At 42.7% G+C, this 20,917-nt stretch overlaps 1 protein-coding gene across 4 annotated transcripts in view; it reads right to left on the bottom strand.

Moving 5' to 3' along the window:
- Positions 1 to 19,705, bottom strand: part of spata22 (spermatogenesis associated 22) — a 55,086-nt gene extending 35,381 nt beyond the window's left edge. For 3 of the 4 annotated variants that reach the window (XM_078422078.1, XM_078422082.1, XM_078422081.1), the window contains exons 1-4: positions 19,506 to 19,705; positions 15,669 to 15,755; positions 9,235 to 9,366; positions 8,584 to 8,743 (exon numbers count right to left, since the gene is read on the bottom strand). In XM_078422078.1, the coding sequence (XP_078278204.1) occupies positions 8,584 to 8,743; positions 9,235 to 9,366; positions 15,669 to 15,711 (335 nt within the window). In that variant the 5' untranslated portion in view covers positions 15,712 to 15,755; positions 19,506 to 19,705. Of the gene's footprint in view, positions 1 to 8,583; positions 8,744 to 9,234; positions 9,367 to 15,668; positions 15,756 to 18,642; positions 18,825 to 19,505 lie in introns of all 4 variants that reach the window. The other variant, XM_078422079.1, reaches the window with a different exon arrangement.
- Between the last annotated feature and the right edge of the window lie 1,212 nt (positions 19,706 to 20,917).

Raw genomic sequence — 20,917 nt, 5'->3', positions numbered from 1 at the left:
ACCACTGGATTTACCACCAGGTCCAATGTTGGCTCCAGAATATATTCAGTTATGATGTACTTTGCATTTGGCTTTTCCGATTTGTGCTGACCATGGTTGGTGGAACAAGTAGTAACTCCATTCATTTGAGTAGGGTTCCCAAAAGTCATTAAAATTTAGCTCGTTTTTTTGGGGGGGGGGTTATTTCACTGTAATAATTACTTTGAATTAACCAGCTTTTTACGTTAAATTATGTTGAAAACATAATCAATTTCAACTGTGTTTAAGTATTTTTCAATCAGGATGACTTCAATAGAAGCAAGCTACCTGTAGTCACCAGGGCAATGATGGGAGTTGAGACCCAGGTTCCAAGACCGTGGCCTATTTTTACTCACTGTCCCCCTCTTACTGCATAGAAGGACCATACGATGGAGACCTCCAACATGGGTCATTCTATAATGTAGCAAGAAGTAAGTGCACCCATGAAACCAGCATAAAGGCACATGTGGCCAGCCAGTTAGGGGACATATGATTCAGCCCTGTATTAACCGTATCCAGTTAAGTCAAGTTTATTGTCAAATGTACAAGTACAGTGAGGTACAAGTATAACGAGAAGTTTTGCTTGAGGCAGTGTCACAGGCACATGCACTCATACAGAAAACAAATTAAACAAAAATTACGCAGTTTTACCTTCCCCCCATGACTGCATGGGATTTCTCCGAGATCTGCGGTTTCCTCCCACATTCCAATGACGTACAGGTATGTAGGTTAATTGGCTTGGTATATGTGTAAATTGGCCCGAGTGTGTAAGATAGTGTTAATGCACACTGTATCTCTAAACTAAACTAAACTTGAGGTTGTAGGAAGATATACACAAAATGTTGGAGCAACTCAGCAGGACAGGCAGCATCTCTGGAGAGAAGGAATCGGTGACTTTTCGGGTCGAGACCCTTCTACAAAGTTGTAGGAAGATAGCTGTTCCTCGACCTGGGGGTGTGGATCTTGAGTCTCAATACTTTCAGTAGCTCCATTGCAGTTGTAGCCCCAGATGGCGAGGATCCTTGACGAAAGATGCACAAAGATAGTTGTTCCTCAAGCTGCTGGTGCGGAACTTCAGTCTCAGTACTTTCCGTACTTCCTGCCTAATAATAGCAGTGAGAAGAGGGCACAGCCCGGATGGTGAGGATACGTGATGATAGATGCAGGAAGATATCCGTTCCTCAACCTACTAGAGTGGAACGTCAGTCTTAGTCTTTCAGTACCTCCTGCTCAATTGTAGCAATGAGAAGAGGCCATGGTGGGGATCGCTGATGATAGATGATGCCTTCTTGAGGCAGCTCTTCATGATTTTGATGGTGGGGAGAGCTGCGCCCGTGATGGACCAGGCTGAGTCCACCACTCTCTGCAGTTTCTTGTGTTTCTGTGCACTGGAGTCGCTGCACCAGCCACGATGCAACCAGTCGGGATACTTTCAACATTACATCTGTAAAGGTTTGTTAGAATGTTCAATCTTACACTGAATCACTTTAAAACTTCTAAGAAAGTAAAGGCACTGGTGTGCCTTCTTCATGATTACATCCATGTGCTGGGCCCATGACAGGTCATCCGAGATGTTAATGTCCAGGAATTTGAAGCTGCTAATTGCTAGTCTCATTGTTGATGTTAACCATATCATGTTTCGTCCTCAGATATTACATATACATATAGAATATAAAACAAATTCAATATAAATTAGTGCAGAATTATATGGTTTGATCATAATAGGCTTCAATCATCCCACCGTTCTAATTATGTTTGTTGGCGAATCTATTGTCTTTTATTACTGTCATTTAATCTATAGTGCTGAGTAAATGTTGTTGAAACTACTTATTCTAATTTTATAATAACATTGCAAATTATGATGCGCCAGAAATTGTTCTGGACAGATATGTTGTTGGATATGGGTTGGATTTACTGCAACATGTTTTATATTTTGGAGTCACAGGGAACTGCAAATGCTAGAATGTTGAATGAAACACAAAGTGCTGGAGGTCAAGCAGTATCAGTCAGGATGCTGCCTGGCCCGCTGAGTTACTCAGTACTTTTTATTTCACAATTCTGTGTATTGGCTCTCTGCTGCAATATTCTACTATCAATAAGCCTCAGCCGAAGAAGTTTTATACCAAAAACTGTGTCGGTAGACTGAGGAGGGGGTGAGAGGGGGAAGTGAAATCAACAGGGTGACTCACGCCCAGGAAAGTGACCTAGCAATGCACTGTCTGAGTGGGCATGTCTGAACAGACATAAAAACTGTTCGATAGTACGACATCGGGCTGCCCCTATTGACAACATGTGCTAAGAATAGTCTCACCATCACCAACACACTCTTCAGACTATCCAATGGGTACAAGATCCCGTAGATCCACGCAGTCGCATCTTAAAGATTATGTCATTATTTGCAGGCAGGATCATCAGAGCCATGTGAAATAACTGGATAGATCACAGACTGGTCAAATCTATCGTCAGCTTCCACACTGTCCCAGTGCAGCCAAAGCTTACCCAAGCCATGTTCAACACTATGAAGCTACAGCGCTCAGAAGTGAGGGGGAAATACCAGTTCCACCTTGATGACACTCTGGCTGCTCATAGGCCATCAACTGTAGACCCAACTGGAAAGTAGAACCAGTTCAAGCAGATGGTGACTGAATCAGCAAAGTTTGTTCTTCAATGGTTCAATGGTAGCTTTGTCACATATGCAACTGCACAGTGAAATTCGTTTTGCATATATTACATGTGCTGGCGCTGCCATTTTTGGCGCTCTTATTCAAAGTCTGGTCACTCGGTATACTGGAGCAGTCCCCGCAAACCGACGTCCCTCTTCTCTCCTCGCCCAGCCATCTTTGTGTCCCGGGGGAGGGGGGGCACCTGCTACAGCCAACTTTGAAGACACTGGAGGCATTATCTGGTTCACCCTCCCACAGGCAATAGCTGCAAACATGGGATATTATTATTGACTCCTGAGGGGGCGTGGCTGTGTTCTGCAGCTGCGGCTCACCGGCAGTCTCTCTGTCTTTTTTTTGTTTTTTGTCTATTGTCATCGTTTAATGTACGTTTTGTTCTATTTTTAACTCTGTGTATGTGGGGGGGTGGTGGGGGAAACCTTTTTTCAAATCTCCTCCTCAACGGAGATGCGACCTTTACCGTGTCGTATCTCCGTTCGCGCTACGGCCTAACACCGTGGAGTCGGCGGCCTCCAGCTGGGATCGACCTTGAAGTCTCCGGTCGCAGGGCCTGGACTTACCATCTCGGAGGCTTCGGCCGTGGGCCCTGCAGACCGCAACATCGGGAGTTCGCAGGTCCCTGGCTGGCGACCGGCTTTTGGGAGCTCCAGCCGTAGCAGCTTCGACCGCCCCGAAGCGCGAGGTACGATCGACCCGCTCGCAGGCCCTTCATCGCCCTGCGTGGCCTGACCGCAGCACTTTCCATCGCCCGGTGGGGGCTCAGGACCTTCATCGGCCTGCTTGGCTCGGCCCTGGGACTTACCATCGCCCGGTGGGGGCTCAGGACCTTCATCGGCCTGCTTGGCTCGGCCCTGGGACTTACCATTGCCCGGTGGGGGCTTCAAAAAGTTGGGAGCCTCGATCACCTCGTGGCACCACAGGAGAAGAAATCAGGAGGAGATAAGACTTTGCCTTCCATCACAGTGAGGGTGTGCCTAGAGCAATCACTGTGATGGCTGTTTGTGTAAAAATTTGTATCTGTGTGTCCTGTGCTTTTTGCTGTCTACTGCCGGACCCTGACGTGAGAGGACGCTGGCGTTGTTTATTCGCCGCTTCTCCGTTAGGATAGTTTGTCTGTTTGTTTTTATGTTATGATTGTTTATGTAAAGCGCTTTGAGCATCTGGAAAGGCGCTATATAAAATAAATGTTTATTATCATTATTATTATTTACACTTCATATTGCCATGAGAAAGCAGCCAACATAAAAAGGACTTGTCCCACACCGGTCTTTCTTTCTTCTCCCTGCTCATCTCGCACCTGGTCGCCGCCCTGCGTGCTCCCTGGTCGCCGTTGAATTTTCTGCTGGCCACAGTTGGAATGGTACACATTGGCCACAGTTGAATTTTCTACTGGCCACAGTTGGAAATTGCGCACGGTGCCGCAATGGATCTGAGCGGTGGGTTTATCGGGACTGGTTTGACGTGAACAATGAGATCAACAAACTACTGCAAGAAAAGTGCAATGCCTTTGATGAGTAGCAGCACGATGTTACCTCTGCGTCAACAAGCTTCTAGCACTTGTAGGGCAAAGTCCAGTGAGAACTCCATGAAATGCAGAACAATTAGTCAGACCACGTGACAGATGAGGTCCAGCACTGGTGGCAACTCGAACTACTCAACGGAGTTTTTCAGTTTGTTAAAAGTGGTTTATGGACTCCCGAAGCCCGGCATTAACCAGAACTGCTGTTCTTCACTGCTGCTCTGCTACTCCCTGCTGCTGCAGGCCGCGTCCAATCTGTGCACTCAGCCTCTGTAGACCCTCCTCCAATTGCTCCATTTTGTTTATTGACAAAGCAAGCAACACAAGCATTGGAGACAACATTTCTCCAAACTCAACAGACTCTACAGTTGACACTGCTGCTCTAGACATGAACCCACAGCAGCTGACTGTAGACAACCTTGACACTTCCAGCTCTGGACAAAGATAAAAAAGTAATTAGCTAAACCAGATCAGGCAAAGCACCAGGTATGTTCAATCTTCCTGCTGAACTCTTCAAACCATCTGGTCACGAGAATCTGAATGCATTTTATAACATCATAACAAACATTTGGGAGGAAGACCTGTGTACCAAAACTTCTGAGATGCTACAATTAAAAACATAGAAATATTGAAAAAAGGTGTAGGAGTAGGCTATTCGGCCCTTTGAGCCAGCACAGCCATTCAATATGATCATGGCTGATCATCCAAAATCAGTGTCCCGTTCCTGCTTTTTCCCCACATCCCTTGATTCCCGTCGCCCTAAGAGCTAAATCTAACTCTCTCTTGAAAACATCCAGTGAATTGGCCTCCACTGCCTTCTGTGGCAGAGAATTCCACAAATTCACAACTCTCTGGGTGAAAAAGTTTTTCCTCATTTCAGTTATCTCAATTGTCTCCCTCTTCAAAAATAAAAGGATCAAGTCTACAATGATTTTTTTCCAGAAAATCCACAAAGCTATTGCAAAGATAAGACTGCACGTTTCACAATTTCACTTGACTAACTTCAGGACAAAGTATTTATGTGTTTTCTCCAATAGCATATTTATATAACCCTGAATGTTCTTTCATCTTATCTGCTAATTGCAGCTAGGCCAAAGACCTCAAAGGCAGGTGATCAATGGCAAATTTTCTAAGACTATAATGGTAAAGTTTACTTGACTGGATTTATCCTACAGAATTCTACAGCACAAGTAACCTTCAAAATAAACTTTATAAAAGCTGAAAATTATGTGACAGCTTGATTAACGAAATTCACTGCCTCACAGAGTGGAATTCACTGCCTCAGAAGGCTGCGGAGGCCAATTCTCTGAATGCATTCAAAAGAGAGCTAGATAGAGCTCTTAAGGATAGCGGAGTCAGGGGGTATGGGGAGAAGGCAGGAACAGGGTACTGATTGAGAATGATCAGCCATGATCACATTGAATGGTGGTGCTGGCTCGAAGGGCCGAATGGCCTACTCCTGCACCTATTGTCTATTGTCTATTGAAATATTGCTAAGAAATCAGATTGAGTGAAAGTGTGTCATGTGAATAGCTCCAGGTACACGTTTCACCCAATTTAGCAGTCCAGGAGTCCAAATTATAACTGCCAATTCAATTTTGAGCCCAGTATATTTTTGAAGCCTCCCACAATGTCTGTTTGATTTGTTATTTTAACATAAAGCTAACCAAGTTGGGAGAAGGTCACGTGTGGCCGGAGCTCCCGAAGGACCGAGGGCTACTGCCGTGCCCCGGCAGCAGGCCCAGCTCACCCGCCGCAGAACCTGGGGAAGCCGCCTGGAGTGGGAGCCTCGTCCAAAGCTCGTCTCCTGTTCAGGGAACCAGATGGTGGAGGGAACCGTCAATGGTACTGGACGCTGAACAAAGGGCCGGTGTGGAGAACCAGGAGGGGAGGGGGAGTCTTACCTTCCACAGCCTCAAGGTCCACTGCGGGAGGCACCCACCCAGGACATGAAGCCTGAAGGCCAGGCGAGAGAGGGACGACGGTTTACGGGATGTTCCAGATGGAGGCAAGGGCCGCAACGGGCCTTTATGGCCAGCTGCAGCTGGGACTTTGAAAATGGTCCCGAAACCTGGCTACCATTGCATGTCGACTTATTGGTCTGTTTCTGTGCATTCGGCACTTAATTAGGGAATGTACAAATGCATGGAAATAATCTTACTGATCTGTAAACAATAAAAAATATCATTGTACCTTGGTACACGTGACAATATAAAGAACCTTATACCATATGGAAATGGCTCCTCATGTAAAACTGTGCCTTTTGTTCCTTTAACTTTTCTGTCTTTTGATACTTCTTGCATTCGCATTTTTGCAACACCAGACTACTTTCTTTGCAAACACTATTTCTCCCCTGCCGCTAACAGCTGTGGTCTCACAACAACATTTCTCTGCGCGAGGAAAAACAGTTGCAACTGTGGGGATAAAGTGATGGGAAAATAGCACTTTGAGTCTTCACATACAGATGCATCTTAAATGCCTTCAGCATCTGTTTCACTGAGCACAAGTTTAGATTATATCTACCACAAAAATAGCTTTATCTGTGATTGTGAACCATAATATTCCATTTGTGCATCAGGATTTCACAAGGCACAAGTTTACTGATGAATAAAACATGTAACAAGAGACCTGCTTATCATAGAAAACATACAGAGGTCAATATTAGGGTTGCCAACTTTCTCACTCCCAAATATGGGACAAGGTGACGTCACCGCCCGCGCCCCACGTGACCTCACTCAGCCAGTGACCACGTGCTCCCCCACCAATGGCGGTCGCCCGGGCCGGGTTGCTACGCAACGTCCGTTAGGCAAGCGCACTCGGCCCCGCTCCCCAAACACACTCCGTTAGCCTACGGTGTCTGGGCCTATTGCAGCCCGGGCCTAATATGAGGCAAGGGTGGTCCCGTATGGGACAAACAAATTTAGCCCAAAATATGGGATGGCCCGGCTAATACGGGACAGTTGGCAACCCTAGTCAATATAGTTATGGGCCACATTACAAGGGTTAAAGTATAGTCGTGTAAATTCAGTACAACTAATAACCAGGTACCAAAAGCATAAGTAATCTTTGATATTGACAAGGCAAAGGACTGAAATTGTAGTTGGGATTGAAGACGATGACTTTCATCTTTCCAATGTTCATCTGAAGGAAGTTATGAGTCAGTGAAGACAAATATCAGTGACGCAATTTGGCAGCATAGAGGCAGAAATTAGAACTACTCAGAGAGGAGAGCTGGGTGTTATACAGATACCATAGACACTGGGTGTTATACAAATACCGTAAACACTGGGTGTTATACAGATACCATGAACACTGGGTGTTATACAGATACCATAGACACTGGGTGGCATACAGATACCATAGGCACTGGGTGGTATGCAGATACCATAGACACTGGGTGTTATACAGATACCATAGACACTGGGTGGCATACAGATACCATAGACACTGGGTGTTATACAGATACCATAGACACTGTGTTTTATACAGATACCATAGACACTGGGTGTTATACAGATACTGGGTGCCAATAGATGAAGCTGATGCCAGTTTTTACATGACATGGATATAGGGCTTGCATTTAAAAACAAATCTTGGTGTATCTCTGTGTGAAAATTGCAGGTGGGGCTGGAAAAGAAAAGCGATACCGACAATGATCAGATAAATAAAAATTCTGATGGAAGACTTAAAATGCTAACCCTATTTCTCATACCGCAGATGCTGCCTGACCTGCTCAATACCTCCAGAAGGTTTCATTGTATTCCAGAGTCTGCAATATTTTGCTTTTAAAAAGAAAAGTGAAACCTAAGGAAGAGCCACGCCAGAAGGCTGTGCTTTAGGGAGAGGCTTCAAAAGGGTCTTTAATCATCTTTGTGAAAATCTGGGAAAGATACAAAAGAAAAACAAAGATACCCATCTCATGCCCCAATCAACCACCAGAGAATGTCGTTTGGGAATTTGGTCACATAACACTGTAAATTGTTGCTCATGTTTTTACTCCTCAATTAGAAAGTAGGCAATTAGGAAGAACATCAAGCTTGCAGTATGCAAAGAATAACATTTTATGTTCCTGATGAAGCAAATTATGTTTTTATATCCGACTAGAAAACCTGCAATGGTCACAATATGATGCTCACAGGCTGCCTTAGTTCCCCAAATCCATTCAGCAATCTAATGATTCCAATTTTTTAATGTTTAAATTGAATACAGGAAAAAAATCAAAATATGCTGGTGTTTTTATAGAAACGTCTCTAAAGGCTTCTTTAAGCCTTCATCAACTTTAAGAATGCTGATTTAAAATAGATTTTTATGTTTACAGCAATTCAAATACAAATATACGCTCAAAATTAATATTGCATAACCTACCTGGTTTTTGTGGTTTTTGCTGAACTTGGCATTGGTGTCATCCCACTACTTGTATTGCCCAGATTGCTCCTCACATTGGGATATTGAAACTGGGTCCTATAATTGTTCTGTACTGTTGTCTGATTGTCTTGTTGCTTGCTTTGTAGCGGTCCTCTGCTGCCTTAAAGTTTAACAAATAAATGTGTCAAACTTTTTCCTCGAGATTTGAAATAGAAAAAGGATCTTTTTACAATAGCATTTGATATATCTATTTAATTAGGATAGTTTTGTGGTAACATACGCTGTACAATGGCAGAATTTTTTTGCCATCACAATAAAGATGTATTTGTTCTAAACAGCCAAATTGTGACAGTGTGAAAATATGTCATGATTCTTAAGGTGTTTTTTTTTTCAAATTTAGCAGTAAATGTCACCATGTGGAACCTTGACATTTCCCAATTGCTTTGAAAGAAAACAGAAGCATTACTGTTTTCTAAGTGTTGTTCTAAGCACCTTCACATTCCTCGGATAAACATGCTCAGAGAAACAATGATAAGAGTTTGTAAGCCAGCAAACTAATGGACAGTTATCATCCCATTTGGAGAAATAGCCATTAAAACAAGCAGAGCACAACAAAATGGTGAATGTTTGGAAAGGAATCAACTTAGATACCCGCAGGCGGTGAATCAAAACTCTCTGGCGTAGGAAAATTACTACTGGAGCCCAACTCATGTTCCTTAGGATTTGAAGTTAATGGCAATCGGGTTCTTTTCTTTTGGTTGAAAAGCAATAAAGGAAGACACCCTGAAAAACACAATTTAAATAAATTAGTGCAATCTCCATAATCATAATTACCAGAAGTCTAATTAAAATGCAAATAATATATGGAAATTGTCAAACATGGCCAAAACGTGCTTTCATTATACCCTAGCCTTTCAGCAAAAACATCAAAGTAAAATAGTTTGAGAATATCTCAAATGGATAATATGAAGACGCAATTTCTAGATAGGCTTCAGGGCAAAGGGCAACGATCACTTAAAAGAAATTCAGTGATTAAACAATTACTTTGTTAATGCAAAGTTACTTTGGACAGATTTAACCTTTATTCTTCTACAATAACATTAAATGTTATGGGGAAACCACCAATATTTAGTTTACATTGCATTGGATTGTATATTTACCACACAATTGGGCCATATAGACCAAAAGGTCTGTCACTGTGATGAAGGAGGCACAACAGGCTGCAGATGCTTTAATCTGGAGCAACTAATAATTTGCTGGAGGAAGTCAGGGGTGGAATAGGCCGCGGATAGTAGGAGAACTGTCAGAGTTCAGAATTAAGATGCTGCATCAGGACTGAGAGTGGAGAGGAAAGATAGCCAACATAAGGAAGAGAGGGGAGAAGTGAGACAGGCCAGTCAGTGATGGGTTTAATTTAGTTTGGAGATACAGCATGGAAACAGGTCCTTCAGCCCACCAAGCCCACGCCGACCAGCTATCCTTATATACTGCACCATCTTACACACTAGGGACAATTTACAATTTTTTTTAACGAAGCCAAACACACGTAGAAAGCTTGTAAGGAATGTGGGAGGAAACCAGAGTACCCAGAGAAAACCCACACAGTCACGGGGAGAACGTACAATCTCCGTGGAGACAGCACCCATAATCAGGATCGAACCCGGGTCTCTGGTGTTGTAAGGCAGCAACTCTACCGCTGCGCCACCATGTTACCGTACGTGTCTTCTTTCACCTCAAACCTACTCCACCCATTTGCCAATCACATCCTTCCCCCCTCTCACCTACATCCATCTTTCATGTTCTTGGCTTTGCCCCACCGTCACCTCTTTTCCAGCTTTCTACCCCCCTCACCCCCCCCCCCCCCCCCCACTCCACTAATATTAATAGTGGCCTCTTAAGTACTTTAACATTTATAGGGGACCCTAAACATAATAAATTTGTAAAGCATTGGTTTAGATTCCTCTTGTTAGACTGCATGTTGGTTGATTAATGTTAGGATTGTTCATCAAGAAATAAGTAAACTAAAAGGAACAGAAGTCTTAAAGCTCACAAGTTAACATGTGCAGGCTAACATATCATGACTAGCTAAAACAGTTAATTATTACAATATATCGATGACAGTTTCCAATGCATCAAAGTGTATTGCAATGTGGGGTTCCAACTATTTTCAGATTTTATTCAAAAATCCAGATGTTTCAATGGTGACGATTCATCTGCAGGAAGGCAGAAAAAACTTTGGCCATGATCTGGACCAGTGCTTCTTAAACTGGTGAATGGTTCTCCCAAGGGTGAATTAAATTATTTTTGGGGTGAATGAAACTAGAGGGGTGAATGAAGGGTGAATGACTTAATTTATTCAGATATATATATATTTTTTTTCTATACTTAAAAAAGGCATTGCCACTAAAGTGGTTAGTACGCTCTTATTGATTTTAATGGCAGTGGAGCTGGAAATTTGATATGTTTTTTTCTCTCTGCCTATGTTTTTCTAATTTCAAGGTAGCAGGATATTTCCCAAATTTACTGCAATATAACCTTTTAGGGAAGACCAGACGAGGTAGTGGGATCATAAATTTATAAATGGCAACATTGGTGGATCGCCGTATGCAACTGGTTAACTGCAACTTTACTTCGTGTTGCCAATTTAGCTACTTTTCTGCTAGAACTAGAATTCTATACATATTTACTGTACTTCAATCTACCAACACTTATTTGCATCAAACAACATGAATTCCAGCTATATTAAGATTTAAGCCCCGTTTTTAGGCAATATAAAGTTAGATTGTGCCATTTTCTTGTACTAATATTCTGCATTTTCTATTCTAACGACTTCAGTATTTTGTGAGTTTGATTTGCAGATTAAGACACTATGTCTTTGTTGAAGTACCTAAAGAAACCAGCTCTAGAGGAAGAGTGTGCAGAAAGAAGTAGTTCATTTCTGAAAGAAAATAAAACAAACAGGACTCAAGAGGAGGTATGTTCAGGAGACAAGTCACTTGTGAAGGGTAACAAGGAAACTGAGGATAACGAACTTAAAAGTGCAATTACGTATGTTACAGATGATGACTCTGTTATTGATACGGGCAAGGAAAAACTTAATCTCAAGAGAAAATACCAGGACCAAAGTACCCTCTCCTCAAAACTCAAGAAAAGAAAGTGGAACAAAGAATATATCAAGTATAGCTTTTTTCCTTCCCCAAGATGAACTAACAAGTCCTACTCGCTCAACTCAGTGCATGTTTTACAATGTAAAATATAGCAAACAGTGCCTGGCTCCTTCAAAATTACAGACATTTAAGAACAAAGCATAGCAATCATCAAAACAAGTCCATACAGTTTTTCAAAAACACTTGTATTTGTAGAAGCAGCAGAATTTCATATCATATCATATCATATATATACAGCCGGAAACAGGCCTTTTCGGCCCACCAAGTCCGTGCCGCCCAGCGATCCCCGTACATTAACACTATCCTACACCCACTAGGGACAATTTTTTTTTTACATTTACCCAGCCAATTAACCTACAAACCTGTACGTCTTTGGAGTGTGGGAGGAAACCGAAGATCTCGGAGAAAACCCACGGGGAGAACGTACAAACTCCTTACAGTGCAGCACCCGTAGTCAGGATCGAACCTGAGTCTCCGGCGCTGCATTCGCTGTAAAGCAGCAACTCTACCGCTGCGCTTCCAGTCGATGGTAAAGAATGACACTGCAATTAAAAAACCTCTTCTTCTTGCCTCTCTTCAAATAGCACATGTGCTCATGAAAGAAAAAAAGCCATACACAGAGGCTGACAAAGTTGTCAAACCGTGTTTGAAAATCGTTGCCAATCTACTAACATGGTGGAAAACAAGCAGTGGATAAAGTAGTGCAAATTCCTTTGTCCAATGACACAATGAAACTTCGATCTACTATGATTGCTGAAGATCTGAAGCATCAGCTGATGGCAAAACTGTTGGAAGCACCATTTCACGCTCTGCAGTTTGATGAAACTACGGACATTGAAAACGATGCACAACTCATTGTGTATTGTCGTTTCCCGGATCAAAGCTTAGGAAAAATTGTCGAACATTATCTCTTTTGCTTGCCAGTCAGAGAGCAAACTACAGGTGAATTTATTTTCTCCAAGCTTGATGAATTCATGGAAAATGAAAATTTATCTTGGTGCAAATGTGTTGCTGTGACTACAGATGGCGCTGCCGGGGAAACATAAAGGAGCCACCGCTCGCATCAAAGAAAAATCCCATAATTACATTGTTGTTTACATCGAGAAGCACTCACTGGCTGCCAAGAAACTGAACACTTGTTGCAATGACCAGAAAAATGAGCTGGAAGAATTGTTGCAAGATGTGGTGAAAATTGTCAATGCTATTCGCCCACAAGCAAAAAAATGTTGGCTGTTTTCAGAGCTATACAAGGATATGTCTGCAGATCACATGATTCTCCTCCTGCATTCTGAGGTTCAATGGTTGTCACGTGGAAGAGTCCTTGAAAGAGTACTGTCCCTGAAGAATGAACTGTCTGTATTTTTTATTGAGCAACGTGACATGCAGGGGGCACTCCTAAGGACCTTCTACAACACGGTGGTTGCATCGTCCATTTTCTATGGAGTGGTTTGCTGCAGCAGCAGCATCTCAGCGGCGGAAGGGAAGAGACTCGACAAGCTGGTCAGGAAGGCCAGCTCTGTCCTGGGTTGCCCCCTCGACTCAGTGCAGGTGGTGGGAGAGAGGAGGATGATGGCAAACCTAACATCGCTGCTGGACAACGACTTCCACCCCATGCAGGACACTGTCCCTGCACTGAGTAGCTCCTTCAGACAGACTCCTTCACCCCAAGTGCGTGAAGGAGAGATATAGTAGGTCCTTCCTTCCCGCTGCTGTGAGACTGCACAACCAGCACTGCTCCCAGCAGACGAGTCAACAATAACAGCAAGAACACACAACAAACTGATCACAATTTATGTATCTTTTATTTATAATGAATGATCTTTTGCTCTCTTGCCATCCACTTTGCTGCTGTAACACTGTAAATTTCCCCGGTGTGGGACGAATAAAGGAATATATTATTATTATTATTATGAAAGCAATGCATTTCAACAATGACTTTTGGCTAGCCAAATTGTGTTACATGACTTCTATTTTTGAACATTCGAATCGGCTCAACTTGTCACTTCAAGGTAAGGAGGTGACATCTTCGATGTCCTTGGGGAACTAGAAGCCATGAAAATGAAGATCATCATGTGGCATATTAACATTCGTAAAGGCAATTTCACCAATTTCCCACATTTGGAAAGCTTCCTCAAAGAGTGTGAGTGGGAAGAAAAGCAACCTGATTTGGAGAAAACACTGAAGGACATCATTTCCGACCATCTGCAGTTGCTGTCTAAAAAATTTGAAACATATTTTCCTCAGAAGCATCTGCAGAACTTGGAAAATCAGATGTGGATAGTTAATCCTTTTATCACCAGCCACATCAAGCGAGCAGATTTTGGGGAAATGTCAGAAGTGTTGATGGAGCTTCATTATGACTTAACTCAAAAATCATCTTTTGAGATGTATTCCTACTATGGAGATTATTGGATTGGATTACTTGCTTTCCCTGAATACAAAGCAATTGCCTTGAAAGCCCTTCAACCACTAGTAATGATGACAACAGCTTTCCTGTCTGAACAAGGATTTTCGACCTTGGTAGAATTGAAATCCAAAAAACGCAATTCACTTCAGTATGTTGATTCGATAATGCGGGTGGCTTTGAAGAAGGAAATTGAACCTCGGTTTGAGAAGCTTGTCACAGGAGTACAGGAACATCCTAGTCATTGATGATAAGTGTAGAAGTATACTGCTTGTCATTTATTTGTGGTAAACATACCCAATAAGAAAACATTGAGTTTCTACGAATCTAATACTAAGTTCTAAGACAGTTGTTTACTAACTTTACTTTATGTAAACATATACATGTCAGTACACATGCACAACTTTTAAAATATATCTGGATTTGGAAGAGCCAGCTTCTGGAGAGAAGTATATCAAATATGGCAAGTTGGTGGTATTGTGAGCTTTCGTAAGGGAGAGGTATAGAAAGTTATAATAGTTGGATACTAATATATTAAATCACATACTCCATGGTTTTTTTAGCTCGTTTTCTAAGAAAATATTTATTTTCCAAGTAATCAAAGCCCAAAATGGTAGGATGGGGCTGAAGCCCAATATTTAGACGTTGGAATGGTTTTTTATCATTCTAATAGAATGATTTTCTTACTCCAGTGGTAATTAAACTTCTTTTTTTTCACTCCTAGTTTTTTTTAACATATTTTTAGGATGCTCAAAAAGTTGAATAAAATAAACACATAAATTAGTTGATTTATGTTTTTTGCTCATGTGACAAAATAAATTATATATAAATTAATACACAAGGGAGAATATGACGAAAATTACCAAAAAACATAAGAGAATTTAGTTAAGTGAATGAAATTTTGTGATAAAGACTCAAGGGTGAATGACACTGAAATAGTTTAAGAAGCTCTGATCTGGACTTCTAGACATGCCAAAGGCATCACCTGCAGGTTTATTGCACTGCAGCGGTAGAGTTGCTTACAGTGCCAGAGACCCGGGTTCCATCCTGATGCAGGTAATGTCTGTATGGAGTTTGTATGTTCTCTCTGTGACAAGCGTAGCAATTCTCCGGATGCTACGGTTTCCTCCCACACTCCAAAGACGCACAGGTTTTAGGTTAATTGGCTTTGGTAAAATTGTGAATTGTCCCTAGTGGTGTAGGATAGTGCTAGTGTACGGGGTGGTCACTAGTCGGCGTGGACTCGCTGGGCCGAGAAGGCTTGTTTCCACCCTGTAACTTTTAAAAAATCTAATGGCAACTTCCCTTGCAGTACTTATTATTGGTGATTAGTGTCATTGACTCAAAAGTGAAGGAAGGAATAAATTAAAAAATAAAAACAGATTCATAGTGGTGGATAGTAGATCACATCGAATGTGATTGTAAAATTACAAAGAGTACATCAAAGGTTGTAAAGAATACTTCAAATAAGATTTTTTTTTCATAGATGAAAAACAATTGCTAAATAAAAGTACCTGACATAGCTCGTGTAGAATTTTCACTAATATTTCTCTTCATGGTTAAATCTCCGTATTACAGAATACAGCCATATATTGGGCAACCTATAGGATTGAAGACCAGTATTAATGGCAATTGCAAAAATCACGATTTAATGTATATTTGAATCCACTAACCTCATAAGAAAAAAAATACCACTGATTTAACACTGATTGTAATTAACATTTAAAAGTAGGGTCCTTTGAACTTAGATAAAAACATATCATCAGGAGACAAGGAACTACAGATGCTGGTTTACAAATAAGTCAAAGTGCTGGAGTATTTGCAGAACATGGATAAGTGATAGTTCAGTTCGGGACCCTTTTTCTGACTGGGCAGGCATCACGGAGAGGGAGCAGTGAGAATGGGTCTCACAGAACTCTCGTCGGAGAGACGAGGAGAACTTCTTCAAATTAGGTTTTGAGATTTTGCAGTAGAGCAGTAAAAATGAGATACAAGGAACTGCAGATGCAGGTTTACCAAAGAAAATACAGAAAGTGAAGGAGTAACTCAGTGGGTCAGGGAGAATCTTTGGATAACATGGATAGATGATGTTTCGGGTCAGGACCCTTCTTCAGATCCTTTCTCCACCCGAAACGTCATCGATCCATTCCCCAAAGATGCTGCCTGGCCCACTGAGTTACTCCAATATTTTGTGTCTTATGATGTAATATCATAATTCAACATTAAACAACATCAGGATAGTTCTATATGTTCAGAAATAAATTATAATGAAATGACTTGTTACCTACATTATAGTAATATATTTTTCAAACCTAGTACAAAATGTACCTCGTACAAAATAACACCACTGGATTATAAAATAATTCCTGCACTGAAGTATTTTGAGGCCAGTTAATTTTTAAGGGCTATTTGTCACACCACTTCACCCATCAGCGCTGAGATCAGATTGAAAACAAGACAAGGAATCACTTTGTCAGAACATATCTTTTGCTCACTGAACAGAGAACCAATAAAACAAGTCATTGGAAAACCATGGCCTAAATCTAACAGTTAGCTCTGCAATTTGTTAATAAACCTCCCATTTTCAGGTGAACAAAGATCATAATTTGTGTTTCTGTTCTTCTAAATTCTACTTGGAGTATCTGTAACTTAGACTAGCCTCAAATAGAACCAAATTGTATCAGTTATTCCAGGAAGGTTTAGTATAATAGTCAGATATATAAACTTGCACTGGGTGCAGAAGACTTCTTGCTGTATCCTTGTCATTTTGTCATTGATAGGGGAGAGCCGGTGGATTTCATGTACCTCAACTTTCAGAAAGCCTTCCACAAGGTCCCACATAGATTAGTGAGCAAAATTAGAGCACATGGTATTGGGGGTAGGGTACTGACATGGATAGAAAATTGGTTGACAGACAGAAAGCAAAGAGTGGGGATAAATGGGTCCTTTTTAGAATGGCAGGCAGTGACTAGTGGGGTACTGCAAGGCTCGGTGCTGGGACCGCAGCTATTTACAATATACATTAATGACTTGGATGAAGGGATTAAAAGTACCATTAGCAAAATTGCAGATGATACAAAGCTGGGTGATAGTGTGAACTGTGAGGAAGATGCTATGAGGTTGCAGGGTGACTTGGACAGGTTGTGTGAGTGGGCGGATGCATGGCAGATGCAGTTTAATGTGGATAAGTGTAAGGTTATCCACTTTGGTGGTAAGAATAGGAAGGCAGATTATTATCTGAATGGTGTCAAGTTAGGAAAAGGGGACAAACAATGAGATCTGGGTGTCCTAGTGCATCAGTCACTGAAAGGAAGCATGCAGGTACAGCAGGCAGTTAAGAAAACCAATGGAATGTTGGCCTTCATAACAAGAGGAGTTGAGTATAGGAGCAAAGAGGTCCTTCTGCAGTTGTACAGGGCCCTAGTGAGACCGCACCTGGAGTACTGTGTGCAGTTTTGGTCTCCAAATTTGAGGAAGGATATTCTTGCTATTGAGTGCGTGCAGCATAGGTTTACTAGGTTAATTCCCGGAATGGCGGGACTGTCGTACGTTGAAAGACTGGAGCGACTAGGCTTGTATACACTGGAATTTAGAAGGATGAGAGGGGATCTTATCGAAACATATTAAGATTATTAAGGGGTTGGACACGTTCATGGCAGGAAACATGTTCCCAATGTTGGGGGAGTCCAGAACCAGGGGCCACAGTTTAAGAATAAGGGGTAAGCCATTTAGAACAGAGATGAGGAAAAACGTTTTCAGTCAGTTGTAAATCTGTGGAATTCTCTGCCTCAGAAGGCAGTGGAGGCCAGTTCTCTGAATGCATTGAAGAGAAAGCTAGATAGAGCTCTTAAGGATAGCGGAGTCAGGGGGTATGGGGAGAAGGCAGGAACGGGGTACTGATTGAGAATGATCAGCCATGATCACATTGAATGGTGGTGCTGGCTCGAAGGGCTGAATGGCATCCTCCTGCACCTATTGTCTATTGTCAGTTCACCCTTAATCTGAAATTAAGCATTGATGATCGAGTACTAGGGGCACAGAACTCCAGTCGGTTCCACGACAAGTTGCTTGAATACCAAATATCTGAAAAAGGGTCCCAACCAGAAACATCATCTGCCCATTTCCTTCCATAGATGCTGCCCGCCCCACTGAGTTCCTCCAGCAGTTTGTTTTCTTGCTCCAGATGCCAGTGTCTGGTGCCTCTTGTGTCTCCCCAAAGCAACTCTTACTGATTTCCAAAACTATATTACACTCCAAGAAGATGTGGAGCAGAGAGCTGCAGCAAACCATCCATTGCCTTGCTGAAGGTCAATGGGTAAACTTGTTTTCCCTTTCTCTCTCTCTGTCACTGTGTTTTGACTATTTTCACTTTCCCCCTGATTAAATTTACATCAAATGCCTCGTTGTCACCTTCCCCTCAGCCAACAATGAATCATTCTACATTTCCTTGATTAGAGTCTGCTTTGATCTGTCCTTTTCACACCTTACCCTTCATATCTCTGTCTTCCTCTCCCAACCCTCAGTCTGAAGAAAGGTCTCGACCCGAAATGTCACCCATTCCTACTCTCCAGAGATGCTGCCTGTCCCACTGAGTTACTCCAGCATTTTGTGTCCATCTGTGGGAACCTTTTCCATTGGAAGGATGCTGGCCATTTCCAAGCACCTTTGCCCTTTCAAAACACACAAAGAGGCCATCAGCGAACTGGGTTTCCCCTCAGTGCATCCAATGCAGTTTTATTTCCCCCCAGTGCATCCAATGCAGTTTTATATCCCCCTCCAGTGCATCCAATGCAGATTTATTTCCCCCCAGTGCATCCAATGCAGTTTTATATCCCCCCCAGTGCATCCAATGCATTTATTTCCCCCCAGTGCATCCAATGCAGTTTTATATCCCCCCCAGTGCATCCAATGCAGATTTATTTCCCCCCAGTACATCCAATGCAGACTTATTTCCCCCAGTACATCCAATGCAGATTTATTTCCCCCCAGTACATCCAATGCAGACTTATTTCCCCCAGTACATCCAATGCAGACTTATTTCCCCCCAGTACATCCAATGCAGATTTATTTCCCCCAGTGCATCTAATGCAGATTTATTTTCCTCAAACATCCAATGCACATTTATTTCCCCCAGTACATCCAATGCTCAGTTCTATATCCCCCCACCCCCAGTACATCCAATGCACAGATTTATTTCCCTCAGTACATCCAATGCACAGATTTATTTCCCTCAATACATCCAATGCACAGATTTATTTCCCCTCAGTGCATCCAATGTATAGTTTTATTTTCTCCCGACTGGAAGCTCCAAACCAACGCCATTTCATTCAGTCACAAACCGGCTGACGAACCTCGGGCGCAGACGTTTGTGCTTTTCCACACTGAGCAAGAGGTGAGCTGTTCCGCGGTGAGGCGAGGCGAGGCGAGGCGAGGCGACGCTCGGCCCTGCGAGTGGAGCCGTGTTGGTGTCGTCGGCGCCTCCGCCTCGGCCTCTCTCCCGCCCAACGGGCGGCAAACGGCGGTGACACGAGGCGCGGCGGGAGCCCGGCCTCACCCGCGACGTCATCACGTTCCCGCCGGCCACCCTTCGCGTGACGTCATGCCAACTGACGTCATTGACTTGGCCAAAGACAGTCACGCAGGTAGGCTCAAACAGCTGGAATCATAAAGTCATGAGGTCTTAAGGAATAGGAGTAGAATTGGGCCATTCGGCCCATCAAGTCTTCTCCGCCATTCAATCATGGCTGATCTATCTCTCCCTCCTAACCCCGTTCTCCTGCCTTCTCCCCATAACCTCTGACACCCGTACTAATCAGGAATCTATATCAGCCTTAAAAATATCCACTGACTTGCCCTCTACAGCCTTCTGTATTCCACAGATTCACCAACCTCTGACTAAATAAATTTCTCCTCAACTCCTTCCTAAAAGAACGTCCTCAACCGGACAGGCAGCATCGCTGGAAAGAAGGAATGGGTGATGTTTCTGGTTGAGATCCTTCTTCAGGCAGATGCTGCCTGTCCCGCTGAGTTACACCAGTCTATCTTTGGTTTAAACCAGCATCGTCAGTTCCTTCCTACACAAAGATAGACATAATCTTTGCACCTTCTCCATGTTACAGCGTGGCTTTCCTCAGGGTGCTCTAATTTCCTCTCACATCCCAAAGACATGCAGGTTTGCAGGTTAATTGACCTCTATAAATTGCCCCCAGTGTGTAGGAAGTGGATGAGAAAGGTGTAGGAAGGAACTGCAGATGCTGGTTTCAACCGCAGATCGACACAAAATACTGGAGTAACTCAGCAGGACAGGCGGCATCTCTGGAGAGAAGGAATGGGTGATGTTTCGGGTCGAGACCCTTCTTCAGACTGAGAGTCACGGGAGAGGGGAAAAGAGAGATATAGACGATGATGTGGAGAGATATAGAACAATGAATGAAAGATATGCAATAAAGTACCAATGAATACTTGGCCATTCTGGTGTAGGAAGGAAATGCAAATGCCGGTTTCAACCGAAGATGGACACAAAATGCTGGAGTAACTCAGCGGGACAGGCAGCTTCTTTGGAGAGAAGGAATGGATGATGTTTTTCGGGTCGAGATCCTTCTTCATTTGGTTCTTGACTTGAAGCAACCAGTCCCAATGTGACACAGAACCTACTGCAACCTCATAGCTGACCCTCAGACTATCTTTAATCAGACTGCGCTGGGTTTACTTTGCACTAAACGTTATTCCCTTATGTATCTATACTCTGTAAATGGCTTGATTG

This window comes from Rhinoraja longicauda, chromosome 26, assembly GCF_053455715.1.
Source record: "Rhinoraja longicauda isolate Sanriku21f chromosome 26, sRhiLon1.1, whole genome shotgun sequence".
In the NCBI taxonomy this organism is placed as follows: Eukaryota; Metazoa; Chordata; class Chondrichthyes; order Rajiformes; family Arhynchobatidae; genus Rhinoraja; species Rhinoraja longicauda.
This window is presented reverse-complemented; position numbering and strand designations above follow the sequence as displayed.